Source organism: Anabrus simplex, chromosome 2, assembly GCF_040414725.1.
Source record: "Anabrus simplex isolate iqAnaSimp1 chromosome 2, ASM4041472v1, whole genome shotgun sequence".
Lineage (NCBI taxonomy): Eukaryota > Metazoa > Arthropoda > Insecta > Orthoptera > Tettigoniidae > Anabrus > Anabrus simplex.
Genome location: NC_090266.1, coordinates 369721746 through 369741421, shown reverse-complemented (window position 1 = coordinate 369741421; position 19676 = coordinate 369721746). Strand labels below are relative to the sequence as shown.

The 19676-nt window shown below is 38.6% G+C and overlaps 1 protein-coding gene across 1 annotated transcript in view; it reads right to left on the bottom strand.

Annotated features, from left to right (window-relative positions):
- The window catches only part of LOC136863551 (insulin-like peptide receptor), a 462473-nt gene that overhangs the window by 88846 nt on the left and 353951 nt on the right, over nt 1–19676 (bottom strand). Inside the window, exon 14 of the mRNA XM_067139932.2 lies at nt 5180–5357. Coding sequence (XP_066996033.2) covers nt 5180–5357 — 178 coding nt within the window. The remainder of the gene's footprint in view (nt 1–5179; nt 5358–19676) is intronic.

Genomic DNA, 19676 nt, shown 5'->3' with positions numbered 1-19676 from the left:
GAAGTGAAGAAATGATTGGATTCTGTCATATGAGTGCTCATGGCGGAGTATCTTCTATGTTTAGCGGCGTTAACATGTACCTTATATCTGATTAAAAAGCCTCTTCCGGTTTGCCCAATATAGCTCCCGGAACGTTGATTGCAATTCAACTTATATACACCTGATTTATTGTATTTATTCACGGCGTTGTTGATTCTATGATGGTTGTAAAAGAGATTAATGTTATTGTTTACCGTTTTAAAGGCAATGTTGACCTTATGCTTCTTAAAAATGTTGGCGATTTCATAAACCTTATTATTAGTGTAGGTGAAAGAGGCATAGTTGTCTGTTTTTCTTTTAGTTTCTCTAAGGAGGGTTGAATTGGGTTTGATGACAATTTGTTGACTATCCTGTCAAAGAAATGCTTACTGTTTTTTCTCACTATAAAGCGAATGGAGTCGAGTTCTTTTTTTCGATCTACATCAGATAAAGGGACATGGAAAGCTCTGTGGATCAAACTATAAAAGGTTGCTCTTTTTTGAGAGTCCAGATGCAATGAATCTTGCCGAATAGTATTAACAGTTTGGATGGGTTTCCTAAAGATATTATAAGAGAATTTATTGGAGCTGTTGTTGATAGTGATATCTAAGAAGTTTAAAGTATTGTTGACTTCAACTTCTGAGGTAAACTTGAGCCATGGATCGACTGCATTTAACTGTTCGAGAACAGTGTCACCGTTGGAGATGTTATGATCTATTATGGCAAATGTATCATCGACATAGCACGTCCAGAATACAATACCTTTAATTTTATTGTGAATTTTGGAATTTTCCAAATGGTCTAAATAAATTTCTGCCATTATTCCTGAAGCTTCCTATAGGAAGACTGTCCTGCTTGTAAATTTTTTCATTAAAAGTAAAATAATTATTGGAGGTTACAAATTCTAAAATATTTAAGAATTCTTCTATTTCTTGTATGCTTAATTTTCTGTGTTTTAGAAAATTGTCCTTAATGATCTTTAAAGTTTTTTTTGACTGGTATATTAGAATACATGTTTTTTTATGTCAAAGGAGTACATTTTTTGTTGTGGTTGTAACTCTTAGTTTTCAGTCAAATTACAAAATTCTATGGAATTCTTAATAGAACTGGGATTTTCAAACTTGTAATATTTCTGCAAGAAGTTGTGAATAAATTTAGAGGTTTTGTAAGTCGGACTGTTCCTATAGTTGACTATGGGTCTTATCGGGATGTCTGTTTTGTGGACTTTTGGCAATGCTTTGGCTGTGGGAATACTGGGATTCATATTAATAAGTTTTTGAGATTCATAATTTGTTAAAATAAAGGACGTTTGTTTTTGTTTTTTGCTAGGGGCTTTACGTCACACCGACACAGATAGCTCTTATGGCGATGATGGGATAGGAAAGGCCTAGGAGTTGGAAGGAAGCGGCCGTGGCCCTAATTAAGGTACAGCCCCAGCACTTGCCTGGTGTGAAAATGGGAAACCACGGAAAACCATTTTCAGGGCTGCCGATAGTGGGATTCGAACCTGGTGTGAAAATGGGAAACCACGGAAAACCATCTTCAGGGCTGCCGATAGTGGGATTCGAACCTACAATCTCCCGGATGCAAGCTCACAGCCGCGCGCCTCTACGCGCATGGCCAACTCGCCCGGTACCGTTTGTTTTAATAGTTGTTTTAAGTTCTTCTTAATGTTCTTAGTAGGATCTTTTTTCATCAGTTTAAATGAATTATCAGAAAAGAAAGTTTTGTTTTTTTGCACATAAGTCTCTTTGTTCATGATAACTGTGACATTGCCTTTGTCCGCTTTTGTGACTATCAGATCATTCTCGTTGATTTTTTGTTTTAAGGAGTCAATGGCTTTTTTAGGAAATAAGGGAGCTGTAGATATGTTACCTTCAATTAAACTAGAAAGTTTTTTACGAATGTTAAGTCTAAATTCTGTTTGATTTTCAATTGGCAATTTTTGTATGGCACTTTCAGTTTCAGCGGTAATGGTGATGGCATCTTTCAATTTAAAGGCAGTAGGCCAATTAAATTTAGGGCCCCTCTCCAAGATGTCGATATCTGATGCGCTAAGTTGGGTATCAGAAAGATTTATAATTGAGTCGTAAAACTTCAAGTCTCCCGAGTCAGATTCATTAATGTTCCTACTGTGAAAAGTGGAGTTTTTGTTGGAATTATTACGCAAGAGTGTGTTAAATTTATTGTCTAGAGTAGCCTGTTTTTGAATGATGATATTCTCTATTTTCGTGAACGCAAATTTCTGAAAAGAATCCCATTCTAGAGGGGTTAGGGAGGACGAAGCAATCAGATGTGCTTCATATAACTTTGTGTTGAGTAAAGATTTTTTCCTATATAGGAACTTGATTTCATTTCTGATCCATAATACATTAGATTTAAATTGGGTTCTTTTGTGCCAATAAGAAGTATTGTTCTTATTTTGATTAAACTTCAAGAAATTAGGAATAAGTTCATTATGTAAACATTCCTTCAAGAAAGCGATGTCCATGCCTATTTTTGATAGCTTAATCTTATAGTTCAAGTAGGTAACACCTATGTAACACCTACATTGTAATATGAATGTATCCCCAAAATTTCATTCCTTTATGTCCAGTAGTTTTAGCTCGGCGATGATAGATCAGTCAGTCAGTCAGTCAGGACAAGGTATTTTATATATATAGATTCAACGTCACTCTCCACAGCATTTAAGGAGATCATTCTAATATTCAATGGTGTCATCATCGGTAGTATGATCGGGATCAAGAAATTGCAGTGAATATTTGTAATTACATCAATGGACACGTTGCCCTTAGTACATTGTATAAGTCCTGAAAATGAATAATATAAGTTAATTAATTAATTAATTAATTAACACGTGGTCTCTTCCTTTGTTTTGTTAAAAGAATATGTGCCAAGAATTTACTGTATATCACAAAAGCCAGATCAGCCTCTGCTCTATGTATTGCAGTTTCCTGCCGGTCTTCTTAAGCAGATAATACCATTAGGCTTTGAACAACATTGCAGTCATTAATGGATAGCAGGATGTGGACATTTGTTGTTATCTGTTCGCAGTTAAAAACAATCATAAGAACTCACGAGAAAAAAGCAGTAACGGCACGTAATTGTTATATTCTGTATCGGGAACACACAGTACATGAAATATATCTTGAATGTTATGCGATATAAATTAGTAATACACTTCAACTCGCCTCGGCTGTGTTTGTAACAAGTATGGCAGGGGTTAGGCAGCCCACCCCAAACAGCAGCACTGACTGCAGCCAAGGACAAATTACGTCATACAGTCCAGAACCTTACATGTCGAAAAAAATCAAAAACATCTTTATTAATGAACCCAGCAACATGAAGGACAAGTCATTGTGAGTGTAGTAACAAACATCTCCGTGCACAAGTTTGAGTAAAATCCATAAACGGAATCTGGAAATAAACCATGATAATATAATGGTACCAATGGGTGAGATGAATGCAAGAAATCGTATAAAAGAGACAGCCAGTCACAAGCATGCAGCATTCATCATTGGGAGCCAATACTGCTTGAAATGCTGAAAGTCTGCCAGAATCTTTGTTAAAAATGAACATCATATTCCGTGAGTACAAATGGAACTTATAAATCTTGTGTATAGATAAGAACTTAGAATTTATGCAAGTATTTAAAATATTTCACTACGGTATTATTTGTAACCTCGTGTGAATGAGAACTTAGAAATTTTCAGTGACACTTAGAATCAGCACTGTCAGATGTCTTGAGTCTTACAAATTGTTCAGAGTAAAACATTAGGACTTATTAATATTTCATGTTAGTCAGTGAACTTTAACTCCGTGTAAGGAGGACTGTGTTTAACTTGTATTAAGTGTTTTAAAACACTCACTTCATCACAACTAGGTGCACATAATGCCCCGTTCTACTAACACGTATAAAATATCAATTGTTGCAAAACATTCATAGAAATAACTGTCCTATTCTACAGAATTTAAGTTTAAATAGCACAAATGGTGCATAGACTGCCGACTAACAAACAATTATTATTAAATCATACTTCAAACTTGGGATTTTTGTGTGCTAATAGCAGTATCTGAACCACAAGAATAAAGTCTTATTTGCCTTGCAGTGTTTGTGTGACAGATAATCTCTCTCATAGCTTCTTTATTTAGTGATCAATGCCATTCAAACATAGTTATTTTCTTCATTTCAAAGTGGCAAGAAACCACTAACTTCCTCTACTTTATTTCTACATTTTCTCAAAGTGTGTGTTAAGTTCAAACTGTCTGTCGTCATACATGAAACAAAAAGTGAACATGCTAAGGGGACCCTAAAAAGTGGACACTCGTGTTGCATTAAAATTTACGAGTGGTGCAACCCCGCAATGGGATCATCCAGATCAACAAAATCTTTAAGATCGTCGTTGGAACGTGGTACTATGGTGGTGAGCAGTCACCATTGAAACGTGTTACTATGGTGGTGAGCAGACTACATTGGATCAAGTTTCCATAGTTGGACGACGTCTGGAGGACCAACTCGGAAGATTACGATCAGAAATGTATAGAGGTGATAAATTCATTTTGCCAACAATTAATAAATTCAAGTTTTAAAAGAACTTAGAATTCTTGCAGACAGAACCTCTCCCTCTGTACCGTGCACTAGCTTTCTCCGTTATAAGCCCTGAGTTATTCATTTCATGCTCTCAAATAAACAATCAGCTCGTACAGTTTATTTACTGGTACAATACATTGTCATTTCTATGACAACTAACCACTCACTGCAATTAAACACATCCAGTATGCATCACACAGTCATAAAGATAGAGTATTACCACAAATACTGCAGAATATTGCATTGAGGGGGTAAAAAACAGACGAGAGAGAAAGAGTGAGATTGTGGCAGATGAACTGGCCAACCATGCTGCCTCTACCTGCTTCCCAACGCTCACTCCTGTCTATGTGGTGCTCAAATGAGCAAACTTTGAGATGCCAAAACAGGTGCTAAATACAGGATTGGTCATCTAATTTTGATATTCCTATTGAAGTTGTTGTACCAAATCTCAATAGATAGTGGACTTAAGATGAAAGGGTTTCCTTGTTGGACAAATTTAGTTTCTGCACATTTACTTCTCATGTGGGGACTATAAAACTGCAAAATATTGAACATTTGTTCTAAAAATACCTTTTAATGTAAAGGTGATTGTGAAGTGAATCTTCAAAGTGAATTTGTAGCTGGACCTCGGTTTCCTTGTGAGTAATCTTGTCCTGTTCCTGTTCACCACAAGCACAACAACTCTTGCTTGTCTCTTGTTTCTCTACTATCGTTGTCTGCGTAGGTTTCTTCAAGAGGGTCTCCAGTGCTGGAATGATGAGAATTCCACATATAAAGCAGTACAAGCACATTAGCACATACAATCATTCAGGTGACATACAAGCACTAGAATGGAATAGTGTTAACTTAAATTTTATTTGACACAATTGAAAAAGATTCAAACCTGGGCTTGAACTCGACATTTTTGACAACTTGCCACTGAATGGGGAATAACTCTGAGAATATTTAATAGGAAGATGAGAAGTATGACAGAGATCCTCCTAGCAGGTTCATTTGGTAGGAGCAGGTGGTTTCATTGTCCTCTAAATTAGTGATCTAATAATAATAATAATAATAATAATAATAATAATAATAATAATAATAATAATAATAATAATAATAATAATAATAATAATAATAATAATAATAATAATAACAACTGTATGACCTCAGAGTTGCAGACCTTCTGAAGTGGTGCCATCTAGGTAATTTCCCTACCAATTTTTACATTCCAATTGTGCTGCTGTTTAGCAATGAAAATAGAATTTTATTGGACCATTCCTATGGGCTGAGTTAATTTAATTTTATCTGATGACAGTAAGGGCATCACCAGAGAGATCTTTAATATGTCAATAACATGAAGTGCCAAGATATTTGCCCTTCGAGAATCAACTACCTCAGCTGGGACCAAAACCCACGATCTTGGGATCAAGATTCAGTCACTCTTATCACTGATACACTGAGGCTGTCAGTGATCTGTTAATTCATCAAGATTACAATATTTGTATAAATTTATTATAATGAGAATTTATTGTGGCAACAGGTACAGAAACAATAAGAACAGAAAAAACAGTCGCTGCTTTGTACAGAAACTTTTAAGAAGACAGTGTTTAATAGTTCAGCATTAGTATGGTATACAGGATTATTCACCTAAGATGTTACACGGTAATAACGTCTAAACAAAGACATCGTATTCTGTTTTCATATTCGTAAATGATACTGAGGGGCTTGTAATTCTACGTATTCTCATGGGGTGATTAATAACCGAGATATTGATACTAACTCCATATTTTTTTTTAAATGCAATGGCAGAAATTCATACAGCTGGCCTAAAATTTTAACTGCATACAAGTAAATCAAAATGGAAAGGGAAAGGAATGAAGAAACTTGTACCGGATGGGTAACAGTAAAGAGAGTGGGATTTATAGTGAATCAGAATGTTGAACCAATAGCTGAAGTTGAGTATGTAAATGAAAGAATAATAATAATAATAATGCACATACATGTAAACAAGGAACTACTGAAGATAGTAGAGGTGTATGCTCCACAGACAGGATGTAGCGTGGAAGAAAAAGAAGATTTCCTCAAAGAACTGGAAACACATATTGTTTGAGATGGGATCATGATAATGGGAGATCTGAATGCCCATGTGGGAACTGATAGAATGGGATAAGAGAATGTTCTGGACCCACATGGATATGGCAATAGAAATGAAGATGGAGAGAAACTGTTGGACTTTTGTATCAGAAATAACCTGATAATAAAGAACACATGGTTTATGAAGAGGAATAGCCATAAGATCAGCTGATATGGACAGTATGGAACACTCATCGATTTTATAATAAGAGACCGAGAATGGGGAAGATACGTCAAGAATACGAAGATAATCCCCAGTGAAAGTATGGAATGTGATCATGAACTATTAATTGTGGAATTAAAACAAGTAAAAATTCCTAAAATTGTACTGAAGAAGAAACCAAAGATCAGGATTTGGGCATTGAGTAGGAGGAGGAGGAGGAGGAGGAGGAGGAGGATAAAAGAATGGCATTCCAAGATTGTATAAAAAGGAAGTTGCCTAACACAGAAATACGAAGTGGAGAAGAAGAGTGGGACAATTTAATATAGACATAATAAAAAAAGAAATAAAAGAAAGGAACAAGGTGAAGAAAGAAATGGATAAGGAAAAGCAAGAAAAGTATCAGAGGGATGAGAATAAGATAGAAAGGTTACATGTGGAATACAAAAGATTGAAACTTACAAGTAAAGAGGAGTATCAAGGAAGAAAAGGAGAAATGATGGGGAGAGTTTACGAACAAAATTGAGCAAGATAGTCGAGGAAATCAGAAACTATTATACAGAGTAATAAAATCGAAAAGAATAAATCAAGAAAAAATCAGGGCATTAGAGAGAGAAGATGGATCCATAGTACATGATGAAAAGGGTCTTCAGAAGTTGATGGAAAAAAATTTTGAAAAAAAAGATGACTGCTCGGAGGAAGAAGGAGATAAGAAAATGGAAATAATAGATGAAGAGAAAGAAGAGAACCTGATAACATGGTTGGAACTTGAAAGGGCACTGAAAGCAATGACCAAAGTTAAAGCAAGTGGAAAAGATGAATTCAATGCTGGTACGATTAAGGCAGCAGGAAGCAGTGGACTACAGTGACTATACTGAGCCCTCAATGCCATATGGAAGGATGAAAGGATACCTAAAGATTGGCAACAAGGAAGCATTGTACCATTGTTCAAAAAAGGAAATAGGAAGAAATGTGAAAATTATACAGGTATAACCCTATTATCATATGGGCTAAAAATAATGGAGAAAGTCATAGACAAAAGACTGAGGGATATAATAGAAATACAGTTAAAGGAAGAACAATATGGCTTTAGACCGCACAGATCAACAATAGCCTTGATATTTACAGTGCGAACGATAATGGAAAAACACCTGGAAAGGAACAAAGAAATCATCTTCGTATTTTTGGATCTGGATAAAAGCTTATAATAAAGTTAAGAGAAAGCATACATGGGAATGCCCACGGAAAAGGAATGTACCAAAATCATTAACAAGATAAAAATGTTGTATCATGAGAGTAAAAGCAGTGTACAAGTGGGGAATGGTGACTCTGAAACATTTTATACCAAAAAAAATGTCTCAAGCGAGGAAGTGCAGTCACCATTATTGTTTATTATAGCCTATTGATGGATGAAATCATAACACGTGTAAAACAGAATATTGGTAGTGATGAAGTGAATGCTTTGGAATTTGCAGATGATGTGGTGATTTGGGGAAAGGGAAAAAATAAGTACAAAGGAGACTGGACATTTGGAATGAAAATTTGAAGGAAAACGAAAACCGTAGTCATGCACTGTGCAAAAGAGAAAAAGAGAAGCCAAATGAACATAGACGGAGAACGGTTGGAGAATGTAGAACAGTTTACATATTATCTGGGTAGCATTATAAATGGAAGTAATAAAATCAACTCCGAAATTAATAACTGACTAAGCAAAGGTACAACATTTTATCATCAAGTCAGAGAGCTTTTATGGGATGACAAAGCACCCAAGAGAATGAAATTAACATTATATAACCAGTATTTCATACCAATTGTAACATACGGACTAGATGCGCTGGTAACTAATAAGAGACAAGATAGTAAGATCCAAGCAGTGGAAAGGAAATTTTTTTAAACATCAGTTAAAAAGACAAGAGGCGCGCGGCTGTGAGCTTGCATCCGGGAGATAGTAGGTTCGAATCCCACTATCAGCAGCCCTGAAGATGGTTTTCCGTGGTTTCCCATTTTCACACCAGGCAAATGCTGGGGCTGTACCTTAATTAAGGCCACGGCCGCTTCCTTCCAACTCCTAGGCCTTCCCGATCCCATTGTCGCCATAAGACCTATCTGTGTCGGTGCGACGTAAAGCCCCTAGCAAAAAAAAAAAAAAAAAAAAAAAAAAAGACAAGAAGCGATAGAATACAAAATATTAAAATCACAGAAGAGCTTAATATAGAACCATTAGTACAGAACATACAGAAAGCAACACTGAGATGGTTCAGACATGTAAAAAGAATGGGAACGGAACAGGTAGCAAGAAGGGAATTAGAATGAGAAGTTAAGGGAAAGAGACCAGTTGGAAGACCGAGAAGAAGGTGGATGGATCAGATCTGGAAGGACATTAGAGAAGCTGGAACCGGGCGAGTTGGCCGTGCGCGTAGAGGCGCGTGGCTGTGAGCTTGCATCCGGGAGATAGTAGGTTCGAATCCCACTATCGGCAGCCCTGAAGATGGTTTTCCGTGGTTTCCCATTTTCACACCAGGCAAATGCTGGGGCTGTACCTTAATTAAGGCCACGGCCGCTTCCTTCCAACTACTAGGCCTTTCCTATCCCATCGTCGCCATAAGACCTATCTGTGTCGGTGCGACGTAAAGCTCCTAGCAGCAAGAGAAGCTGGATTGGATGTGGCAGAAGTAATGGAGCAGGAAAAGTGGAAGGACAGAAAGGAGTGAAGGAGGCTTGTTAACCACACCCGGGCGACTGGAGTGGGACATTAATGATTGATGATGACAAGTTCAAATATGTAAGTATTTTCAAAATCAGACAGTTACTTTTTGAGATATCAATAAGAACAGCACGCGCGGTTCTGCACTCATGCTCAGAAATTAAGGATAATGCTGATACATGGTGAAACAACACTATGGTGGGCGGTTTGCGGTTTTAAATCACCTCGGGGTATAACCATGTGGTACATTTGACCTGCGGTCGTCGCACGGTGGTGCTGGCAGCAGTCCAAATACGCATAGGTGTGTTGGTGCATGTCAGAGTACGGTGCAGCGAGTAAGTGTGAAGATGTTTTCAGACGTGCTAATGGTGACCGTGTGGTGAAAATGGCTCAAGGAACACATATTGATGATGTTATGAGGGGTAGAATAATAGGGTGACTGGAGGCTGGTCAAACACAGCAGGTCCTAGCACGGGCCCTCCGTGTTCCACAACGTGTGATCTTAAGATTATGGCAACGATTCCAGCAGACAGGAAATGTGTCCAGGCGCTACAGTACGGGATGTCCGCAGTGTACAACACCACAAGAAAACCGATATCTCACCATCAGTGCCCGCAGACGGCCACGGAGTACTGCAGGTAGCCTTGCTCGGGACCTTGCCACAGCCACTGGAACACATGCCTCCAGACACACAGTCTACAGACGACTGAACAGACATGGTTTATTCGCCCGGAGACCTGCAAGGTGCATTCCACTGACCCCTGTTCACAGGAGAGCCCGTAAAGCCTGGTGTCAAGAACACAGTACATGGTCATTGGAACAGTGGTCCCAGGTTATGTTCACGGACGAGCCCAGGTATAGTCTGAACAGTGATTCTCGCCGGGTTCTCATCTGGCGTGAACCAGGAACCAGATACCAACCCCGTAATGTCCTTGAAAGGGACCTGTATGGAGGTAGTGGTTTGATGGTGTGGGGTGGGATTATGACTGGTGCACGTACACCCCTGCATGTCATTGACAGAGGAACTATAACAGGTCAGGTGTATCGGGACGTCATTTTGCACCAGTATGTTCGCCTTTTTAGGGGTGCAGTGGGTCCCACCTTCCTCCTGATGGATGATAACGTACGGCCCCACCGAGCTGCCATTGTGGAGGAGTACCGTGAAACAGAAGATATCCGGGGAATGGAGTGGCCTGCCCGTTCTCCAGACCTAAACCCCATCGAGCACGTCTGGGATGCTCTCGGTCGACGTATCGCTGCACGTCTTCAAACCCCTAGGACACTTCAGGAGCTCCGGCAGGCACTGGTGCAAGAATGGGAGGCTATACCCCAGCAGCTGCTCGACCAACTGATCCAGATTATGCCAACCCGTTGTGCAGCCTGTGTACGTGTGCATGGTGATCATATCCCATATTGATGTCGGGGTACATGCGCAGGAAACAGTGGCATTTTGTAGCTCATGTGTTTTGGGACGGTTTTCTCAACTTATTGCCAATACCGTGGACTTACAGATACGTTTCGTTTGTGTTCACTATGTGCCTATGCCATTAGCGCCAGTTTTGTGTATTGCCACATTGTGTGGCACCACAATATGCAATTATCCTTAATTTATGAGCATGAGTGTACATGCCGCATCAGACAGCGTGCAGTCGGGCAAGGATATATTGACGCGCAAGCAGTTTCCTGGGTGTGATTCCAGCCACCAGGCATGTAAGCATATCGTACAGATGTGATGGACATCTGTACTCATGTGATTTGCTTGCAATGTGTGTATGACAGGCGAACTCAAAGAACTCATGACAGGTCAGGGAGGTTTGATGATTTTTAAAGGAATAAAATAACTACTTTGACTTCAAAGGAACATAACGAAAGCTATAATTGTCACTGGTTTGAACATACAGTACATGCTACTGTATGAACTGAGAAATAAACATAACACAGGACACCTGAAGAGCTCCTTTTAGAAAAGCAAATGAATAATGTCCGAGGTAGACTTCATTGGAAATGATCCTAAGGGCGTGGGCACGGGAACATAAGAACGTCTCGTCAGTGTAATTGTTATGATGCTGGCATTTTGTCCCACGTTCAACACCAGGCAAATGCCGGATTGGTAACATTCAGATAAGCCACGGCCGACGTCCTTTCCAAATCCTTCCCATTCCCATCCGTGGGGAAAGACACAGAACTGAGCGCAACCTGTTACACATGGATTTCAAAAAAACACCTAACTTTATTTAGTCTCCCTTCGCTGTTGTGTATTCGCCAGTCATACAATAATGTTGCACACCCAGGGTATGTTACGATACATCACATTATGTGTACAATAGTTTAAAATACATGCCTGGTATCCGTTCTGTGGCATGAATCAATGCTAGGAAACAGCTTGCGTGTCAATACATCCCTGGCCGACCGCACGCAAATTCCAAATGCGGTTTTTATTGGTATCTCAAAAAGTATATGTCCGATTTTGAAAATGCTTACATATTTGAACTTGTACACAGTTGAACTTATACGCCAGCTGTATGTATTCATGCCGTTCCATTTAAAAATTTGGAGTTAGTATCAATATCTCTGTTATTAATCATCCCATGAGAATAAGTAGCACATTATTTTACAAGACCCTGGGTATCATTTACGAATATGAAAAAAGAATACCGATATCTTTAACGGTTTAGACGTTATTTCCGTGAAACATCCTAGGTGAATAACCCTGTATATCATAGAAAGTGAACAAACAAAGGCATGGATGATATAAATCATGTGTTTTTCAGCTTTTTGTATAGCTCAGTACCAGTGTTATCTTGAAAAGTGGACTTAATAAATATGAAAGTTAGCTGAAAAAGAGCCCTCTTCAGAAAACAGACTATCCAGCAAAGAGGATGAAAATTAAATTGAATTACTAAACAATATAAACAAATCAGGGTCAATAACTGAAAACAGGTGGAGATTACTTAATAATTCCTGGAATGATAGTTTAATATATTCTAGTGACTGTAATTAATTTTAATACACAGTGGATGCATTTTTATAGTATTTTTCCCTCAGTTATTGCTCATGTATAATAGTTCTTCACTTGAACAGGATAAGAATGGACACGAGCAAATGTGGCTAGCCCAGTTCTTTCTATTTAGTGTTTTCATCTACTGCACGAGAAGAAGTTTTTCAGTATGAAATGAGTGTGCTTCAAATATGGGTCATGAAACCTACTGCCGGAGACCTTATGTTTCAGACTGGGAAAAAATGTTCCGGTTGTTGAGCACACAAGAAATGTTTAGACCATGTTTAGACCATGTTTAGACCTATAATGGATCTAAGGGGGTCAAATTTTTAACTATTACATATAAGTAAGAGTGACTTCAAGGGAGACCGACCTCTATGAACAGTCCTAAAAAAGCCACGCACAGTAGAACCCTTTTCTAACAAATTTCCAGGGGATAAAGAGGCTAATGAAAATAAAGTTTATGGTGGATAGGGCTGGTTAAGAACAGTGCAGGACAGTGGGACCTGGACTGATACACATCGGTACATGAGAAATTATGCAAAAATAGAGTAAAATTGAGAGGAACCATATTATCTCCAACCTGGCTGCATCTGGATAAGGGCAAATTATGAGTTCAGGTCCAACAAAGAAACAACTGTCACAGGAAATATTATGGGAATGGGTGTGCATAGGAAGGTGCCATGCTGATCCCCATAGAAGAACCATGAATCCAAAGATAAAACTGCAAGTAAAAACTGAAGACATTATTGGGAAAGGAGAAGTGGGCAGGATTAAAGAAGAATTCTATGTTTGAGAAGTGTTGCAGGGAGACTGACCAAGGAAATGTTCTAAGATAGCAAAACTAGTGTGTGGAGGTATACTAACATGTAATGGACCTAAGGGTGTCAAATTTTCAACTATTACATATGACTTCAAGAGAGACTGATCTCTATGAACAGTTCATAAAAAGCCCCGCCCCTCTAAAAGAACCCCTTTTTAACGAATCTCATGGGGGATTTGATATTTCTTCCTAAAAAAAAAAAAGTGTTTTCCTTAAAAGGGGGTTCAAAGAAAATAGGTCATACATCACAAGAAATAATAATACATTTATGGGAGCACAACCTGCAGCAAGGAAAAGAGGAATAGGTATTACTGACTTGCAATTTTAAATTGAAGGAACAGAGGCCTAACATGATTTTAAAGAGATTTGTGAAAAATAGACCATAGGAACTGTGAGAATAAGCATATTAACCTTCACTTTCTGAAATAGTGCAGTACAGTAGTTAGTTTCCTCTTGCCCAGATGTCTCATGGAACGAAGTTTTCTCTTAATTTGGTTGAGACTATTGATGAGGTCTTCATCAACGCAGAAGGAGGAGAAATACCGGTGGACAATATTCAGTCCCTCCATTGATGCCCTAAAAGTTGGTTCTGCTGGATCCTCTTCTTCTTCCCCTTCAGTACTTTGTCTTTTTGCATTGTCACAAAGGTCTCCAACATCCATCTGTGGTGCTGAGGTTAGGATATCGTCATCACAAGTAACAAATTCTTCGAATGTTGTGGCACTCGAGTCCTTTGATACAACCCCCCAATCTTCCCCAGCCATATGACCTATCTGTGTCGGTGTGACGTAAAGCAAATAGCAAGAAGAATCTTCCCCAATGTTATCAGTAGTGTCAACTTCATTAAAACCTTCTGAAATGGCACCAAATCCTGCATGGCCAAAGCAGTTTTGAATAGTGTCCGTTATAACTAGTTGCCATGCTGCCACAAACATATGCATGGCTTGGAGCATATTCAATTTTATTTCCTCATTTCTTTTGAGGAAAGAAATAGCTCTTTGAACCAGGGCCTTCCTCTACTTCACTTTCACAATATGAATACTGCCAAGGTCCAAAGGCTGCAGATGACTGGTGCAGTTAGGAGGAAAGAAAACCACTTTGATATTCCGCAGGAAAGATGTATCTGAAGGATGAGCTGGACATCTGTCTATCACCAGCACTATCTTCCTTCCCGATGATCCCATCTTAGCATCCAAGCTTCGCAATTTTTTTTTTAATATTTCAAATTTCATCCACGTATTCTTGTTAAAATCATATTTACATGGGAGTGTTTTTTTTTTTTGCTATTTGCTTTACGTCACACCGACACAGATATGTCTTATGGCGACGATGGGATGGGAAAGGCCTAGGAAGTGGAAGGAAGCGGCCGTGGCCTTAATTAAGGTACAGCCCCGGCATTTGCCTGGTGTGAAAATGGGAAACCACGGAAAACCACCTTCAGGGCTGCCGACAGTGGGGCTCGAACCCACGATCTCCCGATTACTGACATGGGAGTGTATGAGTGTTCTTGAAGCATCTTGGATTCTTAAATTCTCCAGTTATTAGTGGGAATAATTTTTCCCTCCCGTCGCTGTTAACACATAACAACGCTGTCAGTATTTCATTAGCTCGGCTGAGTGGCTCAGATGGTTGAGGCGCTGGCCTTCTGACCCCAACTTGGCAGGTTCGATCCTGGCTCAGTCCGGTAGTATTTGAAAGTGCTCAAATATGTCAGCCTCGTGTTGGTAGATTTAATGGCACATAAAAGAACCCCTGCAGGACTAAATTCTGGCACCTCGGTATCCCCGAAAAGTGTAAAAGTAGTTAGTGGGACATAAAGCCAATAACATTATTATTTATTATTACACGTTCTTTACCTTTTTTTTTTTGCCTCCATGGCATTCTTCTCTGTGAACAGCACATGTCTTGGATGGGAGCAAATTGTAAAACACTCATTTCATCGGAGTTAAAAATATCCATCGCATCATATCCTTAAAGAAGTTGAAGTAATGTATTCTTTTTCAAGTACACAACTGTATCATCATTAGATTCCGCACTCTCGCTGCACATGTTTTGGAACGAAAGATTGTGTAATTTTTTAAAATGATGAAATCAGCCATTAGGAGCATGGAAATTGACCAAACCAACTTAAGTGCGACTTCTCAAGTGTTTTTTGTTTAAGAATGTTCCCGCCAATTGGAGCGTTCTCTCTCCTTTTCCCTCGAACCATTTCATTAAAATGTTTTCAAGTTCCTTGTATGGCGAAGAACATATATTCTTTCGTATTTTTGCCCCAGAACCACACTCCACTTCTGTGGTCAAAATGGCTTCCTTCTATTTCATGATGCCAAACAGTGTAGAGGATGCCAAGTCATATCTTTTTGCCATGTGTGACAATGGTATTTGGCTATCCGTTTCAACCATCACTAATGATGTCGATGTTTTATTGAAGAGTCAGCTTCTTAGGTTTAGTAGCCATAATGAACGTAGTCCGCCGTAACTCGCAGTACAACTCTTATCACAGACACAAATGTAACTCGTAACACAACTTGCAAACGGAAACAAAACCAGTGAATGAAGCTGAAGGTATTCTTCAGTCTGCGCCCTCTGCATGATTCCTAAGCAGCAATTGGTGCCGCGAGATGGAAATGCCTAGCCAGTGTAACAGCGCTGCAGCTGTAGGTTAAGGCAGCTGACCTCACTGGAGACATAACCATTGAACTATTGTTAGTGAAGATTTTCCTTTTTCAGGTATTGACTGGACATAGGATATTTCATTTCATTATGGGATTATTTATACATTTTTAAATTTATTATTATTATTATTATTATTATTATTATTATTATTATTATTATTATTATTATTATTATTATTATTATTATTATTATTATTATTACAGACATGCCTACTCTCCCGATTTAAGCAGGAGACTCCTGATTTTTCATCACTCTTCCCGATCTCCCAATCGCTGGGACTGATCCCCTGATTTTTAGAGCAGTTTCAGTAATTTTCGTAGGTGTGTTATTTACCAACCGATGAGTCCAACTTAGCACACTGGGGCGAAACGCTGGCAACCAGGAATGAGTTAGCTGGAAAATTTATAATGTCCAATAATGCACCAACTATATTGGTATTATTTTCCGCGTTCTGTCGATATATGGCTGAGTATCACTGGTCGATAGTAGTTCTAACAATCACATCGGGATGGCATTACGGGTCATGGTGGCCAGCCATGTGCTCTATAATGCAGTCATATACTCAAATAGGTTAATAATAGGAAGTGGAAGCCGCAAGTGAGTGGCCTAACCTCAGAAGTAGCACGCCATAGACATCTACCCAGGGCAGGTCCTGCATAAGTGCTCGTGTTAGGTCACGTAGTAGTGCTTCTTGGTTGTATGCCTTAATATTTATTTTGGCTAAAATGTTAATAAAGAAATATGATGCAGTGTTTAAAAGCGCTTACAGGGAAGAGTTTCCATGTTTCAGTGAATCCAGGAAGGGAGCAACAATCACATTCTGTACTGTACCCCTGTATGTACGTGTGATTTTTCAGTCGCATGGCGGGAAGTGCGATATACCCAAACATGTGCAAACGAAAAACATAAGGAGTGTATCCAGTGTATAGAAAGAAACCAGAAACTGAGCTTTTCATGTAAAAAGAAAGATGTAAATCCTGTGATGATAGCCGAGGCTTTATTTACAGCATTTATCATAGAACATAACCTGCCTGTAAATTGTGCCGACCCGCGCGGTCTTTCTTTCGCAAAATGTTTCCAGATTTGGAAATCGCTAAATGATATGGGTGTGCTAGAATGAAAACAGTGGCTAACATTACAGAAATCTGCATGGAATAAAGGGCGAAAATTGTATCACATTTGCAGGTGATTGCATTTTCTGTTGCTACTGATGGTAGCAATAAAATCGACTTGAAAATATATCCTATTGTTTTAACTTAACATTTTTTAGGCCTAAACTCAATGAAATTCAGAGTTGTCTACTCTCTGTGCCCAGTTTAGAAGGGGATGCTACTGGAACAAACATTGCCAATCTTTTGCTCTCAGCTTTTCAGGAATTCCACATTCCATTAAAAAAACTGCCTAGCTCTTGGTGCTGATAATGCTCCAGTAATGGTAGGATTAAAAAAATGGTGTGGCAGGATGTTTGAAGCAGGAAGATTGTAACATAATCATTGTAGGCTGCTCCTGTTACCTAATTAATCTTGCTGCAGAGAAGGGTGCGCTCTGTTTGCCTGTAAATGTAGATGAAAGTATAATTGATATATATTTTATTATCTGGAAAGGAGTGCAAAGAGGAAAGAAAAGTTCAAAGAATTTCAGACTTTACACAACACAGAGATCAGGAAAATTCAGAAGCATGTGCCTACTCGATGGTTATCATTAAGAAGGTGTTAGATAGGATTTTGCTGCAGTGGGACCCTTTGGTTACTTTATTCAGGGGCAAAATTGTGAGTAAGGATTCTCAGATGGGAACTTTGAAGACTTACAAAATTCCTAAGCACAGTCCTAGTGCAGATGTGTCTTGTTTGTCTGAAAAGGTGAAGCATTGTCATAACATTTCACCACACTCCTCAGTTAAAAGGGAAACCCAGTCATCAGTTTCACCCAAAAAAATGAAACTACTGATGACACTACGAGCCATGCTTTGTCACGTGAAGAACGACTGTTCATGTTCCTTTCATGAAATTTACATAAATATTTTTGCCTTTTTCTCTCAAGTTTTATGGATATATTTAAGAATCCAAACGTTGCTCTTCAGTCAAGTATGCCGCACATCCACTTATTGAAGTCAGTTTTGGAGGAACTATTGTGGAATATGATGGCAAGGTTTGTGAAACCACAAGTTATTAAAAGCTCCTCCTCTCTCCTTGATGTAGATTATCATACTCCAGCAAATCAAAAGGATGATTGTGATCTGATGATAGGGAACTCTGCGTTTGTTTTGGTGAACACTTTGAAGTTTGAGGAAAAGTACATATTCTTGAAGTCTGTTAGAAAGTGTTTCTCTTCATCATGTGACTACATGGTACACAAGTTTCCATTCAAAGATGAAGTTTTAATTAATGCAGAAGTTGCAAATATTTCTGCTATAAGTAAGGCATCATTTTCTAGCCTTAGATTTTTCATTAACAAGTTTCCAAACATTCTGACTAGGAAAATGGAACATTTAGATAAAGGAACTGATATTCTGCACTCCCAGTTCTGTAACTTTCAGCTCGAAGAAACAGACCTGGCAAAAGGAAGAACTGATGTTCAGTGGGCATTGGTAGGTCAGATGATATCAGCTGATGGTGTACATAAATATGACAGATGCTATTTTATCAATTCCACATAGCAATGCACAATGTGAAAGGATTTTTAGCAGAGTCACAAAGACAAAAAGCACAGTTCAGATCCTTGCTGCCTGAACAAATTTTGGAGAAACTTTTAACCTTAAAATCAGTTCAACAAGGCAAGTGCTTTGGGCAAAAGTTTAATTCCAAATTTATGAAGAGGGCTAAGTCAGCTACAGGTGTGTTTAACAATTAGTCATAATGTGTTCAGCATGTTGAAGGATGAGAAGTCACATGTTCCTAAAGTTCAGGTATGTCCAGTACTTAGTGTTCACATATCAATAATGAAATATATATATATATATTTTTTTAAAGAATCCACAGCCTTTTTCCAATCATTCAACCAGGTCAGGAATGGAATGAATGAAGCTCCTATCTAGCAGCGAGGATAGGAACCGTGCCGGCTGCCGAAACCTGTCGCACTCCTTTGGGGCAATGATTAATGAATGACAGATGAAATGAAATGGTAATGGAGAGTGTTGCTGGAATGAAAGAAAAAAGGGAAAACCGGAGTACCCGGAGAAAAACCTGTCCCACCTCCACTTTGTCCAGCACAAATCTGACATGGAGTGACCGGAATATGAACCATGGAACCCAGTGGTGAGAGGCCGACGCGCTGCCGCCTCAGCCACGGAGGCTCTACGTGTATACATGTAGGCCAAATAGAGTTGTATTGAATTATAATGAATTAGTACATGTTCTGCCATCAGTGATGTGTCGTTAATACATCACGATTCGCGGCCAAATTTCTCCTGATTTTTTACTTTTGAAACTTGACATGTCTGTTGTTATTATTATTATTATTATTATTATTATTATTATTATTATTATTATTAATGATTGTCATTATTAAGGATGCTGTAAAATATTATGGTAGAAATGTTGCAGGCTTGATATATGAAATTAATAATTTACATGGATATTTTAAGGTTAATTA